Source organism: Mesoplodon mirus (genome assembly GCF_964341445.2).
Source record: "Mesoplodon mirus genome assembly, chromosome: 4".
Lineage (NCBI taxonomy): Eukaryota > Metazoa > Chordata > Mammalia > Artiodactyla > Ziphiidae > Mesoplodon > Mesoplodon mirus.
Window position 1 is genome coordinate 148,064,624 of NC_138979.1, and position 26,030 is coordinate 148,090,653.

Consider the following 26,030-nt stretch of genomic DNA (forward strand, 5'->3'; position numbering starts at 1 on the left):
GGAAACCTGACTCTCCATCTTACTGTTTTTCTAATGTTCATACTACTACACAAGATGACTGTTCACATGCCCCTTTGTATTATTCATTCATTCTACAAAATACCGAGCAGCTCTTTGGTGCCAGGTACTGTGCTGTGAGGCATGGCAGTGAACAACAGGGCCTTGCAGTCTAATGGGGGAGACAGATGTTAACAGATATTTATACACAGAGTTTACCAAGCTTACAGAGTTTATTAGCAAATATAAAAATTAAGAGAGTTCTGAATCTTAAAATTTTGTTAAAGGATTTTCAGAATCATTTAACCCATCACTCTGAGTTGCTAGTACTTTATGAATTACAACCTGTTATGTGGTACTTAACAAAATCATATACTGATTGATATGGAAGGGTATTTTCATTATTGCTTACTTCAACAACCTGTATATTAATGATTACTAATTAACTTTTCTGTTGCTGTTATTTTAATTAGAAAATAATATATTTTCTTTATTAATGTTATTTTAAATGGCTTGCTGCATTCTGAGTTTGTACGTGTGTGTGTGTGTGTGTGTGTGTGTGTGTGTGTGTGTGTTGACGTAGTGACCAGAAGATTTTTAAAGTAAGAGTTGTTTTCAGAGTTAACTTTATCTCTTATTAAATGGCTTCCAGAAAACTAGATCATATAATTTTTAATTTGGAGTTAAATCCTGCATTTTAGAGTTAGCACAAAAGATAGTTTGTGCTTTTCCTTTACTTGAGGGACACGAATAACGATAATATTTGTGGTGTACTATAGATTATCTAACAGATAAATCTCAGTAAATTGTAAACTGTTTATTATAGTAGACTTGAAGCTTGCTGAGTAAGACAAGTTAAAGGTATATTTCAAATTATTACTTAAAGTTACAGCCATGGGCTTCCCTGGTGGCACAGTGGTTAAGAATCTGCCTGCCAATGCAGGGGACATGGGTTCAAGCCCTGGTCCAGGAAGATCCCACATGCCACAGAGCAACTAAGCCCATGCGCCACAACTACTGAGCCTGTGCTATAGAGCCGACAAGCCACAACTACTGAACCCACGTGCCACAGCTACTGAAGCCTGTGCACCTAGAGCCTGTGCTCCGCAACAAGAGAAGCCACCGCAATGAGAAGCCTGTGCACCTCAACAAAGAGTAGCCGCCGCTCGCTGCAACTAGAGAAAGCCTGCGCACAGCAACGAAGACCCAACACAGCCAAAAATAAATAAATTAAAAAAAATTACAGCCATGTATAATTACCTTTGTCAGCATTTGCATTGTTCTTCAAATGTTTTTATGTTTTTCTATATGGAAATGAGCTGAATTTTGGAAACTCTTTCCACAAATGCTTATATTTTTGACAAGCAAATTATTGAAATATAACTTAGGGCTCTAAGGCATATCTTAGAAGAGAAACAGGGGCTCCATTTTGTTACATTGTAGGGGAGTAAAACATTAATTATACTATTGAATGTAGTGCTTGCCTGCAATTTTCCCCGAGTGTAGATATTATCTAAGATTGCGTTATTTTATCTAAGATTTGCTGTGGCTCTTCTTGCTACATTTTTACCCTCAATGCCTCATTTATTTATTATTTATATGGCAACTACAACAGAAATTGAAAGGGCGTCAGTTTTGTGTTACGGTTTTGAAAGTCAGCAAAATGTAGTTGAATTACTTAATGTGGATGTTATTCAGGACTCATTACTAGGATCTCACTCTTTATACATTTGTCTCCCCCAAATTTTATTATTTCTCTTGACTTTGCCCATCATTTTGTTGATGATAATAGCAAAGTTTCTCTTGGGTTTATTTTATATTTTTAGCTGCTTTTACTGAATATTTCTACTTGGATATTTCATATATAGTCAGCAATGTTGATTTGATTTGAACCACTATCTTAAACTCTTTATTTTGTAAACAGCTTTATTGAGGTATAGTTTACTTACTATAAAAATACTCATTTTAAATGTATGATTTGGTGATTTTTGTACTTTTGTGTAGTCACTGTGCATTCACACTTCTAGCCCCTAGTGATTATTAATGTACTTTCTGTCTGTAGTTTTACCTTTTCTGGAATCAAACAATATGTAGTCTTTTGCCTAGCTTCTTTTTTTTAACATAAAATTTTTGAAGTTAATATGTTGTAGCATGTATCAATATTTTATTCCTTTTTGTTGCTAAATAGTATTCAGCATATAAATATTAAATGAATGAATTCATATTCATATTGTATGAATATACTTCATTTTGCTTATCCATTCACCAGTTGATGGACATTTAGATTGTTTCCACTATTTGGCTACCATGAGTAATGCTGCTGTTCTTATAAAAGTCTTTGGTCACGTGTTTTCGTTTCTTTTGGGTAGATACCTTTGAGTGGAATTACTAAGTCATATAGTAAATTTATTTGTAAATTTAAGAAAAACGGCCAAACTAATTTCAAAGTGGTCGCACCCTTATACACTCTCACCAGCAACGTTTAAGGGTTTGTAATTTCTCTTTACATCCTCAGTGACACTTTGATTATGGCCGTTGTAGTGGGTGTGAAGTAGTACTTCATTGTAGTTTTAATTTGCATTTTTCTAAAGGTTAATGATGTTGAGCATCATTTCATGTGCTTATTAGTCCTATGTGTATCTTCTTTAGTGAAATGTCTATTAAAATCTCTGCCCATTTTTAAATTGGGTGTTTTTTTTAAAGAATTATTAAGCTATAAGAGTCCTTTGTATATATTCTGGATACAGATTCTCTATAAGGCATGTAATTTGCAAGTATTTTCTCCCAGTCTGTGTTCTATCTTTTTTTAAAAAAAATCTTCTCTCCTCAATCCTTCTCTTTCCCAATTACCCTGTTTCTGTTAGTCTTCAGCTCTGTCTGGTTTTCACATTTTAGTATTCAACTCAGCTATTCCAGATTGCTACCAAGTCTTGCAGTTTTAATTATAATCTTTTTTTTTTCTCTTCCTCTCAGTCACTACTCAAATCTTTAAACCTAATTACTAAAATAGGTACAAACCTGACCTACTTGATTCTAGGCTCTTCTTTCTTTAGCACTATTGTATATTCTCGGCTATAAATGCTTAGCTGTTTTCTTTTCAGACTAACAAAGATTCCATGATATATTTTTAAACTATTTATAATGAAAAATTTCAAAAAGAGCAAAGTAGAAAAATCATACAATGAATATTCATATTCCTAATGTCTAGATTCAGTAATCTTTAATTTGCTTCATATATAGGTATCTTTTTCTGAAGCATTTTGAAGTAAATTGCAGTTACTGTGAAATTTTACCTTTAAATTCTTTAACCTGCATCTCCCTCTGACCTGCCCTGATGTAGGACATTCTTATATGTAACCATAATGCCATAATCACACAAAACAAAACTAATAAAAATTCTCTAATGTAATCTTATAGCCAGTCCACATTCAGATTTCATCATTTGTCCCCCAAATGTCTCATGACTGTTTTCTCCCTTCCTAAATTGTTACTGAGCTAATGACTCTTGTTATATTTATTAAACCTCTTAATTCTTTTAAAATCTAGAACAGCTCATATCTCATGCTACATTTCTTGCTTTTCTTTCTCATGCCACTGACTTATTGAAGAGACCAAGCCAGTTGTCATATAGTATGGTTTTTAATTTTTCCCCTATGGTGTTGTTCAGTATGGTCCCTAGTATATTTTTATTATCTTTTTTTATGGTTATAAAAATTATACCCATTTTGGCCAATTAGAAAATACTGCATAAAGATAAAAATATAAATCATAATCTCATCACCTAGAGATTACTACAGTTAACATTTTGGTGTTTTTATTATAGCTTTTTTCTTATGCGGATTTAAAAAATAGTTTAGATCATCCTTATTATGTACTTACTAGTTTATTAATTTCTCTTTGAACATAATTTTGAATGGCATACATGCTGTTACAATCGAACTCATGTATACTTAATTTTCCCAATATTGCTGAACATTTATGTTCCTTTTGGTTTTTCACAATCATAAACTGTGATGGTCAGTCTTTTGAATAAAGATTTGATTAGTATATTTCTGTTTTTTTCTTATACTTACAAGTAGAATTATTGGGTTAAGCTATATGAGTACTTTAAAGGTTTACTAAATTGTTTTTCATAAAGAAAGCAATTCCATTATTTGCTCTCCTATCAGCAGTGTATGAGAACATCTTTCTCCACACTCTCTTGTCATGTTGGGCATCATTCTTTCATTTTATCCTTTATTTGGTAATTTGATGGAGATTTGTTTCGACATTGTTTTGAAGGGTCTGATTTTTTACCATATGAGTTCAAATTACTCTTGGAATATTTTCTGGCTGTAATGTAGGCTGTGCCATACTGATTCAGTCTCTTTCGGCCCCCACTTCCCCGTATATCCATTCTCTGCTCCTGTTTATTTCATATAGTCTCAAGACACACATACTGCTCTAGTAACATTGCTGTCTTCTTTATTGCCTTGCTTTTGTAGACTTTGTCTGCCCTCTGAGGTCTTGCACAAGTTGCACTGTTTCAGTTTTCCACCTTTCATTGATTTTTCCTCTCCTTTGATTTTTCTATAACCCTCTCAGTCTATACTATATCATTTGGTGCCAAGTCAAATTTAGTTCAGGTTTTGAATATCACTATTGCATCATACAGTGTGACTTCTTTAATCTGAATCCTCCTTTTCCAGATAATTTAGAATAATATCACACTTACTGTTTTGTGTAGAAATATCACTCTCATTTTCATTTTGCATCCAGAAACTTTTAAACACTGTTTTGCCTCCAGTCACTTAAAAACCCCTAACATTTTCCTCATAGGACTTCTTGTTGAGATAGCTGGTCTCTTTGTGATTTTTTTTGAAAAATCTTAATTATGTCAGTGATTTGTACTGTAAGTTCTTCCTCAGCTTTAGATTTGAGAAACTTGGCATCTATCTCACACCAGTTTTGGGGGGAAAAGATTGAATGTTAGAAGACTAGGTTGTATATCATTTATGAACTTTATTTTCTCATTCTCATGATAAATAGAATTACCACTGAGTAATGTTTATTTCTCTTAAATGCTATAATAAAAAAATTTGTCTTTTTGAACCTATGGCATTTTGACCATATCTAAATTATTAGAATTTGTATAGAAATCTAGGACTTACTTATTAATATCAGACTTTTAAATTGAGCAACTGTGATTATATTGTCTAAAAATAGGATATTGAAAGGCAGTGTGGTATGGTAGAGCCCACACTGGACAGGAATTAGGAGATATGACTCTTAACTATGTGACCTTAGGGGAAATTTATATTTTAGGGGTCTTAGTTTCTTTATCCATAGAATAAGGAAGTTAGGGGAAAAGAACACAGGCTTTAGAATCTGACACCCTTGGCTTTTAATCCTCAACCCGCCATTACGTACAGTGTGACCTTGCTAAGTCACATACCTAAGCCCCTGTTCCTCATTTGTAAAGTAGGGATGTTAGTATTTATCTCATAAAACTATTGTGAATACTAAAGAAATAATGCACTAAAAGCCTTTAGACCACTGCCTGGCACTGAGTAAATAATGTTAGCTATTATTATTATATGATCTTTTATGTACCCACAAACTTGCAGACAATACTTTGGATTATATGACGTCATAACTTTTTTTTTTTTTTTTTACGGTATGTGGGCCCCTCACTGTTGTGGCCTCTCGCGTTGCGGAGCACAGGCTCCGGACGTGCAGGCTCAATGGCCATGGCCCATGGGCCCAGCCGCTCCGCGGCATGTGGGATCTTCGTGGACCGGCGCACGAACCCGTGTCCCCTGCGTCGGCAGGCGGACTTTCAACCACTGTGCCACCAGGGAAGCCCGACATCATAACTTTTAACTTGGACATCATTGTTGCTATTTAGGGAATGATTACTTTTAATGTGTTCATTCCCACGTTAATAACTTAAGAGAGCCTGTCTTTTTTTTTATTAGTTTCTGCTTTATAACAAAGTGAATCAGTCATACATATACATCTGTTCCCACATCCCTTCTCTCTTGCGTCTCGCTCCCTCCCACCCTCCCTATCCCACCCCTCCAGGCGGTCACAAAGCGCCGAGCTTATCTCCCTATGCTATGAGGCTGCTTCCCACTATCTATCTACCTTACGTTTGGTACTGTATATATGTCCATGCCTCTCTTTCGCTTTGTCACAGCTTACCCTTCCCCCTCCCCATATCCTCAAGTCCATTCTCAAGTAGGTCTGTGTCTTTATTCCTGTTTTACCCCTAGGTTCTTCATGACATTTTTTTTCTTAAATTCCATATATATGTGTTAGCATACGGTATTTGTGTTTCTCTTTCTGACTTACGAGCCTGTGTTTTTTTTGAATATTATCTTCCTTGGAAAATATTCCAGCTCTTGGAATTATCCATTTTGTATCATCTTTCCTGGGTCTTGCTTTCTAATTTGTAATGTGAAAATGGAGTAATCAAAGTAATCTGCATTACTGTGTTATGGGATAATTATAATATAATAGGTGTCCTTTTAAAATTCTTACAGGTTCCTTTTTCTTTTTTTTTTTTAAACCTAAAAATGTGACAGTAATACTGGACTTTTTGTATAATGTGACAGGAGAATATAGTACTTAGTAACTTATGAAGAAGACACTTTGAAACAGGGATGTCAAAATGCCACTCAGAATGTCCCACTTAGGCAGGTGCCTTCTTAACCTGTGTAATACTCTGTATTCAGATTCATTGTTCAGAAATTGGATTACTGAGAGGTAGTACAAGATTTAGCTTGACAGTTTCAAGTTTATTTAGAAAGGCTCTGAAACATATGGAGGTTAAGGGTTAAAATAATGTTAATGGAGTTTTCCATATATCTCACTTTTATCTCATTTTTGATGTGTATTATTTCAGCCAGGTAAATGATCAAATCAGAATATCTAAAACCATTTTTATTTTTTAATTTAAAATTTTTTTAAGACACATTTTTCATTTTCACCAAGAATTTTTATTATTTTTAAAAAATTTTATTTGTTTTATTTTTGGCTGCGTTGGGTCTTCATTGCTGCACATGGGCTTTCGCTAGTTGCGGCAAGTGGGGGCTGTTCTTTGTTGAGGTGCGTGGGTTTCTCATTGTGGAGGCTTCTCTTGTTGTGGAGCATGGGCTCTAGGCAGGTGGGCTTCATCTAGTTGTGGCGTGTGGGCTCAGTAGTTGTGGCTCGCAGGCTCTAGAGCACAGGTTCAGTAGTTGTGGCGCATGGGCTTAGTTCTGCGGCATGTGGGATCTTCCCGGACCAGGGCTTGAACCTGTGTCCCCCGCACTGGCAGGCAGATTCCTAACCACTGTGCCACCAGGGAAGTCCTGAAACTCATTTTAAAAAATTGTGGTAAAATATATATTACATAAACTTTAGCATTTTAACTATTTTGAAATATGTTCACAGTGTACATCCGTCACCACCATCCATCTCCAGGATTTTTTTTATCTTCTCCAATTAAAACTCTGTACTCATTTAAATAGTAATGCCTCATCCCCTGCCTCCCCACACCCTCTGGCAATCATCATTCTGCTTTTTGTCTCTATGAATTTGACTACTCTAAGAACCTCATATAATTGGAATCATACAATATTTATCCTTTTGTGACTGGCTTATTTCATTCACTTAGCATAATGTCTCCAAGGTTCATCCATGTTTTAGCATGTATCAGGTTTCTTTCCTTTTTTAAGACTGAATAATAGTCCATTGTGTGAATACCCTATTCACTATCCATTGATGGACACAAGGTTACTTTTACCTTTTGGCTATTGTGAGTAATGCTGCTATGAGTAGGGGTGTACAAATATCTGTTCAAGTTCCTCCTTTCACTACTTTTGAGTGTATACCCAGAAGTGGAGTTGTTGGCTTATATGGTAATTTTATATTTAATCTTTTAATCTTTTGAGGAATTGCTGTCTGTTTTCCATAGTAGCTGCACCATTTTATATTCCCATCAGCAATGGACATGAGTTCCAATTTCTCCACATCCTTGCCAACACTTGTTATTTTATGTGGTTTTTTGTTTTGGATAATAGCCATCCTAAATAGCTGTGGGTGTTAAGTGCTACAGTTGGGCCCTCTGTATTTGTGGGTTCCACATCCATGGCTTCAAGCAGCCATGAAATTCAATCTGGGTTTGGTTGAATTCATGGATGCAGAACCCAGGCATGAAGAATCTGGGGATAGGGAGGTCTGACTGTGTTAGTATGCCATTTTATATAAAGGACTTCTGCATCCATGATTTTGGTATCCCTGGGGCAACTTGGAACCAGACCCCTCAGGGATACTGAGGGGCGGTTTTATATCCTCATGGTTTTGATTTGCATTTCCCTAATGACTAGTGATGTTAAACATCTTTTTTGGTGCTTATTGGCCATTTGTACATCTCTGGAGAAATGTCTGTTCAAGTCCTTTGCCCGAGTTTGGTGAAGGAGTTTTGAGGTCACAGTGTCAGAGAAGCTATTAAATATAATGGTAAACTAGCTAGGATAATGCTACATGGTATTAAACTTGTTGAAGAGAAAAACCATGAGTCATATGCAGACATTCTCAGTGGTCGTTCCTCACTGCCTCAGTTGCACTGTATCACTTTTAATTCATGGTTTTTACCTTTTTTTTTCTTTAAATAAAAGAGAACAAATGTTTTATGTATCCAACTTAGTAATTTAAGTAATGGAAACTAAGGGAGGTAACAAGAGGAATAAATTATAAACTAGAAAACATTGGAATTAGTAACTGTAAGAACTAGTTTTTATTTTTATTTTTTTTTTATTTTTTTTATTTATTTATTTTTTATAAATTCATTTTATTTATTTATTTGGCTGCGTTGGGTCTTTGTTTCTATGCGAGGGCTTTCTCTGGTTGCGGTGAGCAGGGGCCACTCTTCATCGCGGTGCGCGGGCCTCTCACTGTTGCGGCCTCTCCTGTTGCGGAGCACAGGCTCCAGATGCGCAGGCTCAGTAGTTGTGGCTCACGGGCCCAGCTGCTCCGCGGCATGTGGGATCTTCCCAGACCAGGGCTCGAACCCGTGTCCCCTGCATTGGCAGGCAGATTCTCAACCACTGCGCCACCAGGGAAGCCCCAGAACTAGTTTTTATTAAAAGGTTAGGACATAGAGAAGCTGATGAGAACTATACTAAGAAAAATAACAGAATTAGAGTTAGAATCAGAAAACATGGACTATCTAAAAAAATACGGATTTTAAAAAATTAGAATTATGTGCTCAGATTACAATAAATATGTAAATCTCAGTGTAATGGTGCTATGTGGCTGAGTGGCATTTTATTTTGTATATTGTTCATCAAGTATGATCTTTTTATTTTATTTATCCAGTTGTTCTTTTCAGAAAAATACGTGGATATTCCATTCAACTTAATTTTTAGCATAATATTCCTCATTTTGTGTGTGTGTGTGTGTAAGTAGACATCAGATACACATATTTGTTAAGTAAGTTTAATTCCATTGTAAAGACTTAAGAGAATAGACATTTATGTGGCAAAATTTTGCAGAAAATAATTTCATTAGTGTCCTTCCTTAACTAAAGCTTTCAACAAAACACAGGTAACCAAAACTGTCAAAGTTGTATAATAAAAACAGGAAAATGTGAGAATAGACTATGCTTATATGTTTGCTGAATTCTACCATTGACATTTAACAGCTGTACTCTTTAAGGCTAAATTTTAATTTAATGATGGATTTAGTTTTCTTCCTTTAAATCATGTGTCACTGACTATTGTTAATTATATAATATAGGTTTCAGTAATGTAATGAATAATGGGTAATATTTTTAATGTGAGTAATTTAGCTTATCTTTAAAATGACTGCAAATAAGTATTAATAGGAAAGTAATATTAAAAAGTATTATTTTCCTTCATTTTTCTAACAGGGTCAACATATTACATTACCACCCATTCAAAAGCTTGAAGAAGCTCTATATGAATACCAACCACTGCAAATAGAGACTTGTGGGCCACAAGTTCCTGAGCTTGAGATGCTAGGAAGACTTGGGTAAGTGTTCAGAAGAAATTCTCATTGAGGAACTGATGTTTAGGGCTTGGTTGTTGACATTTTTAACTGATACTTTAGCATTCTTAGATTTTGAGTTTACAGAACTTTACTCTTTTGTAAGAAATGAATGGTGCTTAATACTAAGTTAATCTGTTATTTTTCCTACGGTCCTATTATGTCTTTTGAGATTGAGACTGGATTGTATTAGTTTCCTTTTAAGGATGTCATTGGCAGCCAGCCATACTGAAGTAGCTGTTCATTTTCGGCTCACTGTGTATCTTTTTTAGAAATAGGGACTTAATTTAGTCAGCAGTAAGCCAGTGAAAATAGAGTTGAACTCCTTGCCATGAAAAAGAGTAGAAAAAGAGTAGATTTACTCAATGTCTGTTGTGTACAGTGAAATTATATTTATGAGAAATGAGCCATAAAATATATTTTGTCAAAGGGTATGATGTAGAGCTGGCCCAGAGGCTCAAAAGCTGTAATATATGCATCCATTTTGGAAATGAACTTGGGATTGTGGCTTCTGTGAGTGATGGAGATGATCACATTCTGTCTTAGGGGAACAAATGGGTATTGTGTACTTATGGAAAGTATAGATATAAACTTTGTTGGATGGAGTAAATCATATCTTGATCTGGTGTCTCAATCTAAACTACTGAATGAAAAGATAGTCTACAAACAGTTGTTTCTTAACAAAATAAAATAGCACAAAGAGTATAATGCGGATCAGGAAACTTACACAAGCCTATTAGATAGCCTCATCCACCAGAGGGCAGACAGCAGAAGCAAGAAGAACTACAATCCTGCAGCCTGTGGAACAAAAACCACATTCAAAGAAAGATAGACAAGATGAAAAGGCAGAGGGCTATGTACCAGATGAAGGAACAAGATAAAACCCCAGAAAAACAACTAAATGAAGTGGAGATAGGCAACCTTCCAGAAAAAGAATTCAATATAATGATAGTGAAGATGACCCAGGACCTCAGAAAAAGAATGGAGGCAAAGATCAAGAAGATGCAAGACATGTTTAACAAAGACCTAGAAGAATTAAAGAACAAAGAAACAGAGATGAACAATACAATAACTGAAATGAAAAGTACACTAGAAGGAATCAATAGCAGAATAACAGAGGCAGAAGAACGGATAAGTGACCTGGAAGACAGAATGGTGGAATTCACTGCTGCAGAACAGAATAAAGAAAAAAGAATGAAAAGAAATGAAGACAGCCTAAGAGACCTCTGGGACAATATTAAACACAACAACATTCGCATTATAGGGGTCCAAGAAGGAGAAGAGAGAGAGAAAGGACGTAAGAAAATATTTGAAGAGATTATAGTCGAAAACTTCCCTAACATGGGAAAGGAAATAGCCACCCAAGTCCAGGAAGCGCAGAGAGTCCCATACAGGATAAATCCAAGGAGAAACATGCCGAGACACACAGTAATCAAATTGGCAAAAATTAAAGGCAAAGAAAAATTATTGAAAGCAGCAAGGGAAAAATCACAAATAACATACAAGGGAACTCCCATAAGGTTAACAGCTGATTTCTCAGCAGAAACTCTATAAGCCAGAAAGGAGTAGCATGATATACTTAAAGTGATGAAAGAGAAGAACCTACAACCAAGATTACTCTACCCTGCAAGGATCTCATTCAGATTCGATGGAGAAATCAAAAGCTTTACAGACAAGCAAAAGCTAAGAGAATTCAGCACCACCAAACCAGCTCTACAACAAATGCTAAAGGAACTTCTCTAAGTGGGAAACACAAGAGAAGAAAAGGACCTACAAAAACAAACCCAAAACAATGAAGAAAATGGTCATAGGAGCATGTATATCGATAATTACCTTAAACGTGAATGGATTAAATGCTCCAACCAAAAGACACAGCCTTGCTGAATGGATAGAAAAACAAGACCCATATATATATATATGTTGTCTACAAGAGACCCACGTAGATCTAGGGACACATACAGACTGAAAGTGAGGGGATGTATAAAGATATTCCATGCAAATGGAAATCAAAAGAAAGCTGGAGTAGCAATACTCATATCAGATAAAATCGACTTTAAAATAAAGAATGTTACAAGAGACAAGGAAGGACACTACATAATGATCAAGGTATCAATCCAAGAAGAAGATATAACAATTATAAATATATATGCACCCAACATAGGAGCACCTCAATACATAAGGCAACTGCTAACAGCTATAAAAGAGGAAATCGACAGTAACACAATAATAGTGGGGGACTTTAACACCTCACTTACACCAATGGACAGATCATCCAAAATGAAAATAAATAAGGAAACAGAAGCTTTAAATGACACAATAGACCAGATAGATTTAATTGATATTTATAGGACATTCCATCCAAAACCAGCAGATTACAGTATCTTCTCAGGTGCACACAGAACATTCTCTAGGATAGATCACATCTTGGGTCACAAATCAAGCCTCAGTAAATTTGAGGAAATTGAAATCATATCAAGGATCTTTTCTGACCACAACGCTATGAGATTAGAAATGAATTACAGGGAAAAATATGTAAAAACCCACAAACACATGTAGGCTAAACAATACATTACTAAATAACCAACAGATCACTGAAGAAATCAAAGAGGAAATCAAAAACTACCTAGAGACAAATGACAATAAAATTCTGACAATCCACAACCTATGGGATGCAGCAAAAGCAGTTCTAAGAGGGAAGCTTATAGCTATACAAGCCCACCTCAAGAAACAAGAAAAATCTCAAACAATCTAACCTTACACCTAAAGGAACTAGAGAAAGAAGAAAAACAAAACCCAAAGTTAGCAGAAGGAAAGAAATCATAAAGATCAGAGCAGAAATAAATGAAATAGAAACAAACAATAGCAATGATCAATAAAACTGAAAGCTGGTTCTTTGAGAAGATAAACAAAATTGATAAACCATTAGCCAGACTCATCAAGAAAAAGAGGGAGAGGACTCAATTCAATAAAATTAGAAATGAAAAAGGAGAAGTTACAACAGACTGCAGAAATAGAAAGTATCCTAAGAGACTGCTACAAGCAACTCTATGCCAACAAAATGGACAACCTGAAAGAAATGGACAAATTCTTAGAAAGGAATAACCTTTCAAGACTGAGCCAGGAAGAAATAGAAAATATGAACAGACCAATCACAAGTAATGAAATTGAAACTGATGAAAAATCTTCCAGCAAACAAAAGTCCAGGACCAGATGGCTTCACAGGTGAATTCTATCAAACATTAAGAGAAGAGCTAACACCCATCCTTCTTAAACTCTTCCAAAAATTGCAGAGGAAGGAATACTCCCAAACTCATTCTATGAGGCCACCGTCACCGTGATACCAAAACCAGACAAAGATAGTACAAAAAAAGAAAATTACAGACCAATGTCACTGATGAATATAGATGCAAAAATCCTCAACAAAATACAGCAAACAGAATCCAACAGCACATTAAAAGGATCATACACCATGATCAAATGGGATTTATCCCAGGGCTGCAAAGATTCTTCAATATACGCAAATCAATCAATGTGATATACCATATTTACAAATTGAAGAATAAAAACCATATGATCATCTCAATAGATGCAGGAAAAGCTTTTGACAAAATTCAACACCCATTTATGATAAAAGCTCTCCAGAAAGTGGGCCTAGAGGGATCCTACGTCAACATAATAGAGACCATATACAACAAACCCACAGCAAACATCAGTCTCAATGGTGAAAAACTGAAAGCATTTTCTCTAAGATCAGGAACGAGACAAGGATGTCCACTCTCACCACTATTATTCAACATAGTTTTGGAAGTCCTAGCCTTGGCAATCAGAGAGGAAAAAGAAATAAAAGGAATACAAATTGGAAAAGAAGTAAAACTGTCACTGTTTGTAGATGACATGATACTATACATAGAGAATCCTAAAGATGCCACCAGAAAACTAGTAGAGCTAATCAATGAATTTGGTAAAGTTGCAGGATACAAAATTAATGCACAGAAATCTCTTGCATTCCTCTACACTAATGATGAAAAATCTGAAAGAGAAATTAAGGAAACACTCCCATTTACCACTGCAACAAAAAGAATAGAATACCTAGGAATAAACCTACTTAGGGAGACAAAAGACCTGTATGCAGAAAACTATAAGACACTGATGAAAGAAATAAAATATGATACCAACAGATGGAGAGATACACCATGTTTTTGGGTTGGAAGAATCAATATTGTGGAAATGACTATACTACCCAAAGCAATCTACAGATTCAATGCAATCCCTATGAAATTACCCATGGCATTTTTTACAGAACTAGAACAAAAAAATCTTAACATTCGTATGGAGACACAAAAGACCCCAACTAGCTAAAGCATTTTTGAGGGAAAAAAATGGAGCTGGAGGAATCAGACTCCCTGATTTCAGACTATACTACAAAGCTACAGTAATCAAGGCAGTATGGTACTGGCACAAAAACAGAAACATAGATCAATGGAACAAGTTAGAAAGTCCAGAAATCAACCCACACACCTATGGTCAACTAATCTATGACAAAGGAGGCAAGGATATACAGTGGAGATAAGACAGTCTCTTCAATAAGTGGTGCTGGGAAAACTGGACAGCTACATTTAAAAGAATGAAATTAGAACACTCCCTAACATCATACACAAAAATAAACTCAAAATGGATTCGAGACCTAAATGTAAGACCGGACACTATAAAACTCTTAGAGGAAAAAGTAGGAAGAACACTCTTTGACATAAATCACAGTAATATCTTTTTTGATCCATCTCCTAGAGTAATGGAAATAAAAACAGAAATAAATAAATGGGACCTAATGAAACTTCAAGGTTTTGTACAGCAAAGGAAACCATAAACGAGATGAAAAGACAACCCTCAGAATGGGAGAAAATATTTGCAAACAAATCAACAGAGAAAGGATTAATCTCCAAAATATATAAACAGCTCATGCAGCTCAATATTAAAGAAACAAACAACCCAATCCAAAAATGGTTAGAAGACCTAAAGAGATATTTCTCCAAGGAAGACATACAGATGGCCAAGAAGCACATGAATAGCTGCTCAACATCACTAATTACTAGAGAAATGCAAATCAAAACTACAATGAGGTATCACCTCACACCAGTTAGAATGGGCCATCAGAAAATCTACAAACAGGAAATGCTGGAGAGGGTGTGGAGAAAGGAAACCCTCTTACACTGTTGGTGAGAATGTAAATTGATACAGCCACTATGGAGAATAGTATGGAGGTTCCTTAGAAAACTAAAAATAGAATATTTTATGATCCAGCAATCCCACTACTCGGCATATATCCAGAGAAAACCATAATTCAAGAAGAAACATGCACCCCAGTGTTCCTTGCAGCACTATTTACAATAGCCAGGTCATGGAGGCAACATCGACAGATGAATGGATAAAGAAGATGTGGCACATATATACAATGGAATATTACTCAGCCATAAAAAGAAACGAAACTGAGCTATTTGTAATGAGGTGGATAGACCTAGAGTCTGTCATACAGAGTGAAGTAAGTCAGAAAGAGAAAGACACATATCGTATGCTAACACATATATATGGAATTTAAGAAAAAAAAATGTCCTGAAGAACCTAGGGGTAAAACAGGAATAAAGACACAGACCTACTTGAGAATGGACTTGAGGATATGGGGAGGGGGAAGGGTAAGCTGTGACAAAGCGAAAGAGAGGCATGGACATATATACAGTACCAAACGTAAGGTAGATAGATAGTGGGAAGCAGCCGCATAGCACAGGGAGATCAGCTCGGTGCTTTGTGACCACCTGGAGGGGTGGGATAGGGAGGGTGGGAGGGAGGGAGATGCAAGAGGGAAGGGATGTGGGAACAGATGTATATGTATGACTGATTCACTTTCTTATAAAGCAAAACAAACAAACAAACAAATAAATAAATATAAATAAATAAATAAAAAAGAAAGAAGAAACATGCACCCCAGTGTTCCTTGCAGCACTATTTACAATAGCCAAGTCATGGAGGCAACATCAACAGATGAATGGATAAAGAAGTTGTGGTACATATATACTATGGAATATTACTCAGCCATAAAAAGGAACGAAATCGAGTCATTTGTTGAGCCGTGGATGGATCTAGAGACTGTCATACGGAGTGAAGTAAGTCAGAAAGAGAAAAACAAATATTGTATATTAACCATGTATGTGGAACCTAGAAAAATGGTACAGGTGAACCGGTTTGCAGGGCAGAAGTTGAGACAGAGATGTAGAGAACAAACATATGAACAACAAGGGGGGAAATCTGCGGTGCGATGGGGATGATGGTGTGCTGAATTGGGCGATTGGGATTGACATTTGTATAAAATTAATGACTAAGAAGAACCTGCTGTATAAAAAATAAATTAAATTAAATTTAAAATTTTTTAAAAAAAGTAAAAAAGAAAAAACAATGTGAAAAGAAAGTAATGGATATGGGAAAGCAAGTAATAAAAAAGTAATTAAAAAAAAGGCCCCAACAGCAAAAATAAGGTAGGTGAAACAGATAATAAAAGCTACAGGCATCTTCAAAACCCAAACTGCAATCTTGAACATAAAGTGTAGTATTTTATGTATGAATGTGGAGGCTCCGGGGTCAAATTACTGTGAAAATGATAGATAATTCACTTATCTGCTCTTTCGTATTTCTTAAGATTTTCTTTAGTTTTGTATTCTCTTAAAAGTCCTTCAACCTCCAAGCATGAAGCTGTGGGGAAGTGAAACAAAACCTGAAACCTCTTTTGAGTTTTAGATAACAAATTTATCAAATAATTGGCCTGGATGTTAAAATTGAAGCTTGAAAAGACAGACAATATCGGGTTTTATGTAAAAAGTTATAAGTGATATAGACATTGATTTCTTATTTCTTACTGGGTTAGCAAGGGCCAGAATTCTGTATCTTTAAAATAAAATTTCTCACAATCTTTACTTTTAATATTAGTGAAGACAGAGTGTTTAAAGTACTCCTCTGTTACAGTTGCTTTTTCTAACAATTTTGTCATTAAAATTACATTTGAGGGCTTCCCTGCTGGCACAGGGGCTAAGAATCCACCTGCCAATGCAGGGGACACGGGTTCGAGCCCTGGTCTAGGAAGATCCCACGGAGCAACTAAGCCTGTGCACCACAACTACTGAGCTTGTGCTCTAGAGCCTGCGAGCCACAACTAATGAGGCCCATGCGCCCAGAGCCCATGCTCCACAGCAAGAGAAGCCACCGCAGTGAGAAGCCCGTGCACTGCAATGAAGAGTAGCCCCCACTCGCCACAACTAGAGAAAGCCCACGCACAGCAATGAAGACCCAACACAGCCAAAAATAAAGAAATAAAATAAATAAATTTGTTTAAAAAATTACATTTGAAAGGTTATGGAAATGGCCATGAATAATAAGAACACAAAAATAAACTGTACAACTGTTAGTACAAAGGATAGGAAGAGGGAAAAACTTGGCTGTTGTACTGTTCCTACACTATGCATGAAGAGGTATAATAGTACTTGGAGATATTTAGTATAAATCCTAGAGCAACAACTAAAAATGTAAAACAAAGAGGGACCGACAGTAAGCAAGTAACAGAGTAAATAATGAGATCCTTAAAAATACTCCATTAATGAAAAGGAGGGCAGGAAAAGAGAGGCAAAAAATAAAGAAATCGTATAATTAGGAAACAAATAGCATGGTGGTAGATTTAATCTTAACTGTATCAGTAATTACATTGTTCTAAATAAGCACTATCCAATAAAGCTTTCTGAAATGGGAATTCTATGTCTTTGCTGTTCAGTATAGTAGCCACCGGTTGCATGCTTCTACTGAGCACTTGAATATGCCTAGTGTAACTGAAGAATTGTATATTAAATTTTATTCAGTTTAATTTAAATAACCACATATAGTTAGTGGCTCCCATGTTTGGTAGAACATGTCTAAATACTCCAAATAATAGGCAGAAATTGCCAGATTGGATTAAAAAGCAAGATTTTACTGTATGTTTTCTACAATAACGTGACATTATATATGAAGATACAGTTTCTCTGAGCTTTAAAAGTTTCTCTGAAATCTTGGGACTATAATTTGTTTTTATTTTGTACATAACTCAACCAGTATCTCTTCACAGATTTCTTCTGCCCCATTTTCTCTATGTTTTCATTTTGAGGCTCTGATTTCACATAGGTAAGACCTTCTGATGTTGTTTTACAGTTCTTCAATGCTCTATTTTGTGTTTTTCAATCTTTTCTTGAGTTTTGTGTTTCATAAGTTTGGATAATTTTTCTTGTCCTTTCCTTACAGTTCACTTATTCTTCTTCTATGTCCCTTTTGCTGATAAGCTCATCAAAGGAATTCTTTCTGATATTGCAGTTGTCATTTCTAGCATTTCCATTTCACTCCTTTTTGTAATTTCCATCTTTTTGTTGAAATTCCCTGTCAATTTGCACATACTATCCACTTTTTCCACTAGGTCCTTCAGCTTAGTAATCATGTTATTTTCAGGTACCTCTTTGATTGTTCTAACATCTGTGGGTCTGATTCTATTAACTATTTGATACCTTAATAGTAGATTTGTTTTTCCTGCTTTCTTGTGTTTATTGGAATTTTCTTTGAACATTGTACAACAGAACAGTAGAGACTGAGATAAATAATATTTATGGCCAGAAATATTTATGTCCCTTTTTCTGTTAGGCCATTAGTGTAGGGAGTTGAGTATCAAGTCTGTAGTTTTTTTTTTTTTTTTTTGCAGTATGCGGGCCTCTCACTGTTGTGGCCTCCCCCGTTGCGGAGCACAGGCTCCGGATGCGCAGGCCCAGCGGCCATGGCTCACAGGCCCAGCCGCTCCGCGGCATATGGGATCCTCCCAGACCGGGGCACGAACCCGTATCCCCTGCATCGGCAGGCGGACTCTCAACCACTGCGCCACCAGGGAGGCCCCTCAAGTCTGTAGTTTTATCTCAGTTTGGTTGTTGTTGCTCAAGTTACCATCTGTGTATCACAGGCTTCAGATTCTTCCAGCCATGATCTCTTGCCACTTTGTACCTAGTATGAGGCCTGGAATGCTGGAGGGTTTTTCTTAGTCTTCTTGCTCCACCCTCAACTTACAGCACACTCTGCAAACTTGAGCCAGAAAGGGATTCTCTCTCTCAGTGTCCCTCCTCAGCGATAGACTCCTCTTGCTTTTTACTTGGAATGAGTCTTGTGGTAGGAGCAAGGGGGTTTCTTAGTTCTCCTGTTCTGATTTTTGTTTTAGGAGGTCTGTGTGCCAGAGCCTCAGAGTGGTGCTTTCTCAGTGTACCTTTCTCTTCCCCAGAGGCAAACAACTTCTGTCTCCTACTTCAGGTTGCAGTTGAGTTTGCTATCCTCTCCCAATCCCACAGGTGAGCTCTGCCTTGTGGTGGTGAGGATGGGAAGTCTTGGGTATAAGACAGTTTCCTGCCCTTCTTTCAACCTCTGCTTTGCATCATTATGTTAGTTTAGGTAAGAGCGGGTTTTCTGCCTTTCCTTAGTGATTGAAGGCTTTATTCTGTGTCAGTACAGGGTTGGGGAGGGCGGCAGTAGGTTTTTTACTCCTCTAGTGGCACCCAACCTTTGCCCTACCCCAGCAGCTTAGTCTTGGCTGTTTTTTTGTTTTTTTTGTTTTTTTGTTTTTTTTGGTGGTACACGGGCCTCTCACTGTTGTGGCCTCTCCCGTTGCGGAGCACAGGCTCCGGATGCGCAGGCTCAGTGGCCATGGCTCACGGGCCCAGCTGCTCCGCCGCATGTGGGATCCTCCCAGACCGGGGCATGAACCTGTGTCCCCTGCATCGGCAGGCGGACTCTCAACCTCTGCGCCACCAGGGAAGCCCTTGGCTGTTTTTTAAATAGTTCATTTCCTCGTGCATGTTCAATTATTGCCGATTTTTACTTGGCCTACTCAATGGAATATCCTCCTCATCTTCCTCTTTTAATCTGCTGTGGTGGTGATGCTGCTGTATTTGTATGTTAATATTTAGCTAACCCTGTTAGAAGTCTCTGTAAAATAGACTAGCTTGATTGACTGTTTTTCTTTTTTTCTTGTTTTGAGTAAAATTTTAAAATTGAATAAGCTTTGGCAACACTTTTGATTGTTTGGAGCCCTTTTTGTTTTACTTCTGTCTTTACTATTGTGGTTTGAATTTTAAAATGTAGGGTAGGGCTTCCCTGGTGGCACAGTGGTTAAGAAATCCGCCTGCCAGTGCAGGAGACACGGGTTTGAGCCCTGGTCTGGGAAGATCCCACATGCCGCAGAACAACTAAGCCCGTGTGCCACAGCTACTGAGCCTGTGCTCTAGAGCCCGCAAGCCACAACTACTGAGCCTGTGTGCCACAGCTACTGAGCCCGTGAGCCACAACTACTGAAGCCCATGCGCCTAGAGCCCGTGCTCTGCAACAAGAGAAGCCACTGCAATGAGAAGCCTGCGCACTGCAACGAAGAGTAGTCCCCTCTTGCCACAACTAGAGAAGGCCTATGTGCAGCAACAAAGACCCAATGCAGCCAAAAATAAATAAATAAGTAAATAAGTAAGTAAGTAAATTTATAAAAAAAAAATGTAGGTAAGTGCAATTTAGATACGGTATAACTATAGTGTTTGTACTTTTCCTGAGTTTTTCATATCTAAAATCTTATTTGAACCTAAATAAAGGATACTGGATCATGGTTTTATTTTGTTTTGTTTTAGTGGTTGGGGGGCTTTCATTAATTATTGACTAGTTAAAATATAGTTAGTTCCAGAATTCTAGAAGTATACTTTTGTCTCTCTCAACAAAGACTGTACAATATATTCTGTATCCACAACAGTTAAGAAGACAAATTGTTCTGATTACGAGTTTGTATGTATTTCAAGCAATGGACCTTGATTATAAGTTTCTTTTAGCTTCTATGGCTAAGCTGGGGAAGAATTTCTAGATCATCAATAGTGATGTCAGCATTGCTAAAGAAACATTGACTTTTTCTTGATGTAGAAGTATCTACCAAAATAGAATATGTCTCACACCTTCCTTCTCATCAGCCTTGTATCTTAAGAAAGGGATTGAATTCTTTTTTTTTAATAGTATTTTATTTATTTGTTTATTTTGTTGCCCGGGTTTTAGTTGCGGCAGGTGGGCTCCCCAGCTGTGGCATGTGAACTCCTAGTTGCGGCGTGCGTGTGGGGTCCAGTTCCCTGACCAGGGATCGAACCTGGGCCCTCTGCATTGGGATGCAGAGTCTTAACCACTGTGCCATAAGGGAAGTCCTGTAAGGGATTGAATTCTACACAGACAGTTTCATTTTGGGAGCCAGGATGAATTAGCTCAGGTGGTCTCTTTGGTGATATGTTATGACTTCATACTTAAACATTTGCCAAAATAAATCCTAAATTGATTTCTTACTATACTAGTTCATTTTCTTTTCTGGAATTATTATTTGAAGCTATATTGCTTTCTTCCTTTTTAGAAATTATTTTAGATTTAAAAATGTATTTTTACATAATCTAATTTTCAGAAACATTTAGAAAGAAACTGAAGAAGTTACTCTGTGAATTGACTTTTCAAAGAATAATTTGGTATCTACAAAGGTGCTACTCTTAAGGTACAGGAATATAAACTTTAACTGACTTAAGGTATAGTAGTTACACATCTGTTCTAAGGGTTGTCCATATTTTTGTTAGAAGATTACATCTAATAAGCCCCAGTTAATCTTTTTACAACAGGCTCTCCCCCTTCCCATAAAACTCTAGCTTCTACTCCTCTCTCTTTTCTTTTCCTGTTACAACAAATTTTCCATTTTATGTTATTTTATCCTACAGAGGAAACAAGTTCAGTTTCTCTAGAGGCAAATAGAGAATAAATTACCTTATTTCCATTTTCTTATATTTGCTTTGAAATCTGTATGACATGAAGAAGTTAAGAATGCTACATTTTGTAGCTTCACTTTAGTTGGTGCAAAACTATGAATGCAGGCACTTTCAAAATAATTTTAATTATATAGTTTTGGGAGTATGTGGCATAAGGTCTTAGGAGGCATTGTGTCTCCAAAGAACTACTTTTTTGTCCTCATGTATAACTTAGATAAAGGACAAAATCAGAAGTACATTGCCATGAGATTTTAGGTGATTTTTACTGGAATCTTTTCTAAAGTTAATTAAACTTTAGAAGTAGATGAAGAATAAATGAGAATTTCTCATTCAGGAGGTTATTATGAATATATAATTACAGTTCAAATTGCACTGGCAGTACTTTTCTGGTTTGCTCAAGGCAATATGTAAACATGTTTTATTAATTCTGTGCCAGTGGGAGCAAGCATTGGGAAAATTTAACTGCTAATTGAAATTCCCCAGACTGCAGCTTTAGTGGTTAGTTTAGTAAAATCTCATTGATTGGCATTGTGAGAGTGTCTTTTTAATAACCAACTGGCTTTCTAGTTAATATTTTACTATTTCCCACCCAAAGAAGAGTATTTCCCTTAACTAATATAAATTACAAGGATTATCAATTTTATTCATCAATTTCAAATTATTTAGTCAAATATCACTACTGTTTTAAAAATATGTGATTTATTTAATATGAACTTTTCATTCATGAACCTATTCCAGAAATAAGGAAAAACTGTTATAAGCTATAATCTTTAAGTAAGATATATATTTTTCACTTTTACTTATTTGTGAATTTAAATGAAACCATTTGCTACCACATTTCTGTAGAATAAAATTTTAATCTTCATTTCTGTAGAACATTTTTGTATGTTTCTTTGTGGTAGCCAAGTGCACACATTCATTTCTGTCTCTCCTGTTAACATAACTGATGTAAGTCCTGTGCTATCAACTATGAGAGCTTTAAAAAATAGACTTAAACTGTGATAGTTTACTATCTAGAGTCCTTCCTAACCAGTTGATAAGATTATTTAGCTATTATTATGAAATCACTTGTGAAAACAGTTGTGGTTGTAATAATAGTAGAACCTGATGATAATTAGAAGGTTTCTTATTTGATCTTCATCAACACCTATCAATTTTGTTTTCTTGTGTGGCTGAAGACTACACTGATAAAAATCAAATTGCTGAACAGAAGTAGCTGACCTGTTACAAATCCATTACTGTTATTGGCAAAACAATTAAAATGTTCATTCTTGAGGGAAAAGGATAGGATATAGTTCCCCTAAAATAGAAGATCCACCTTCACAGTAACCCTGGAGATTCTTTCTCTCCCTCCCTTCCTTCCTTCCATTAGTTTTAGGTGTACAGCAAAGTGATTCAGTTATATATAAGTATTTTTTCAGATTATTTTCCATTATAGGTTATTATAAGATATCAAATATAATTCCCTGTGCTGTAGAGTAAATCCTTGTTGCTTATCCATTTTATGTATAGTAGTTTGTACCTGTTAATCCCATATTACTAATTTATCCTTCCCCACCTCTTTCCCCTTTGGTAACCATAAGTATGTTTTCTATGTCTGTGAGTCTGTTTCTGTTTTGTCTATAGATTCATTTGTGTTATTTTTTAGATTCCATGTATAAGTAATATCATATAATATTTGTCTTTGTCTGACTTATTTCACCTTAGTATGATATTCTCTAGGTCCATCCATGTTGCTGCAACTGGCAATATTTCATTCTTTTTTATGGCTGAGTAATATTCCATTGTGTGTGCAGATAGATGCTTAGGAGTGGGATTGCTGGATCATATATGGTAGCTCTATTTTTAGTTTTTGTAAGGGACCTCCATATTATTTTCCATGGTGGCTGCACCAACTTACATTCCAACCAACAGTGTAGGAGGGTTCCCTTTTCTCCACACCCTCTCCAGCATTTATTATTTGTAGACTTTTCTGATGATAGTCATTCTGGCCTGTGTGAGGTGATACCTCATTGTGGTTTTCATTTGCATTTCTCTAATAATTAGCAATGTTGAGCATCTTTTCATGTGACTGTTGGCCATCTGTATATCTTTGGAGAAATGTCTCTTTAGATTTTCTGTCTATTTTTTTATTAGGTTGTTTTTTGTTTTGATAATGAGTTGTGTGAGCTGTTTGTATATTTTGGATATTAACCCCTTGTTAGTTGCATCATTTGCAAATATTTTCTCCCATTCTGTAGGTTGTCTTTTGTTTTGTTTATGGTTTCCTTTACTGTGCAAAAGCTTTTAAGTTTGATTACATCCCATTTGTTTATTTTTGCTTATTTCTTTTGCTTTGGGAAACTGATCTAAGAAAATACTGCTATGATTTGTGTCAATAATGTTTTGTCTATGTTCTCTTCTAGGATTTTTATGGTGTCATGTCTTACATTTAGGTCTTTAAACCATCTTGAGTTTATTTTTGTATATAGTTTGAGGGAGTGTTATAATCTCATTGATTTACATTTAGCTGTCTAGGTTTCCCAACACCACTCGCTTAAGAGACTGTCTTTTCTCCATTGTATATTCTTGACATTTTTGATGCAGATTAATTGGCCATAGGTGTGTGGGTTTACTTCTGGGCCCTCTATTCTGTTCCACTGATCTATATGTCTGTTTTTTTGTGCCAATACCATGCTGTTTAGATTACTGTAGCTTTGTAGTATTTTCTGAAGTCTGGAAGGTTTATGCCAACCCTGGAGATACTTTTCATGATCATTCTTTTGCTCTTAAAAATTGATAAATTGGAACTTTATATGTCAAGAATTTGAGATGAGGTATGAAACATATTCTAAAAAATTTTTTGTTGTAACACTCTCTTAGTCTCCCTCCTTAAGTCTTCCTCATTTTTGCCAGAGAAAACTTTCTAATATATCAATCTAGGCATGTCTCTCTATTATTAATATTCTTCATTGGCTCATCATTATCTGCATAATCTGTCCCCTATCTACCTTTGTAGCCATATGTCCTGGTCCTCTCATACTTGGTGTTTCTTAAGAACCTCATGGTGTCTCACAAATTTTTGTGCCATTGCATGTGCTGTTCCATTTCCTTAGGAGGCACCTTTACAATTGTGGCACAGTCCCCTCGGTAATTTCTTTCCCTCTTTTCCTCCCTATGCATGAATTGTCTGTTTATGCCCCTTATTCTCTTTTCTATTGGAGTAGCATTTTTCCTTATTTATATGTCAGCCATATAGTAACACTATTAACGTTTGATATCTTATGTTTTTCTTTTTTGACTTTTTATGGCCATGATTGACTTTGTGCCTATTTTTGTTTTAATTGAAATGTAGTTGATTTACAATATTATATTAGTTTCAGGTTACAGCATAGTGATTCAGTATTTTTATAGACTATATTCCCTTTAAAGTTATTACAAAATAATGGCTATGTTTCCCTTTGCTGTACAGTATATCCTTGTTCCTTTTCTATTTTATACACAGTAGCTTGCATCTCTTAATCCTATACCCCTATCTTGCCCCTCCCTCTTCCCTCTCCCTATTCGTAATCACTAGTTTGTTTTCTATATCTATGAGTCTCTTTTGTTATGTACATTCATTTGTTTTATTTTTAAGATTCCACATATAAATAATAACAGAGCTTTTGTCTTTCTCTGTCTGACTTATTTCACTAAGCATAATACTCTCTAGGTTCATCCACGTTTTTGCAAATGGCAGGATTTCATTCTTTTTTATGGTTGAGTAACATTCCAGTGTGTGTGTGTGTGTGTGTGTGTGTGTGTGTGTGTGTATAAACACACCACATCTTTATCCATTCATCTGTTGATGGACACTTGGGTTGCTTTATATGAAGTGGGTTTAATCTTTGAGCAGTAAAATATATTAATGATGTCTTGCTAATTTTCCATTGCTCTTCTACTTAAGAAGTCCTAAACCAACACAAAACTTTATATATATTTATTTATATTCTAATTTTTAGGTAGCTTTGATATTTATATGTAATCACTTAATCCATCTGGAATTTATTTATTTGTAAGGAGCTATAAAATAATCTTTACTCTGTTTTTTTCAACTAGTAAATCAATTGGCACAGAATAATTTATTCAGTAGTCCTTCTTTTTTCCATTGATGTTTTA

The 26,030-nt window shown here is 35.9% G+C and overlaps 1 protein-coding gene across 4 annotated transcripts in view; it reads left to right on the forward strand.

Annotated features, from left to right (window-relative positions):
- Positions 1–26,030, forward strand: part of MNAT1 (MNAT1 component of CDK activating kinase) — a 219,807-nt gene that overhangs the window by 111,830 nt on the left and 81,947 nt on the right. For 2 of the 4 annotated variants that reach the window (XM_082617441.1, XM_082617439.1), the window contains exon 7: positions 9,893–10,014. In XM_082617441.1, the coding sequence (XP_082473567.1) occupies positions 9,893–10,014 (122 nt within the window). Of the gene's footprint in view, positions 1–9,892; positions 10,015–15,402; positions 17,855–19,291; positions 19,407–26,030 lie in introns of those variants that run through there. The other 2 variants (XM_082617440.1, XM_082617438.1) reach the window with 2 other exon arrangements.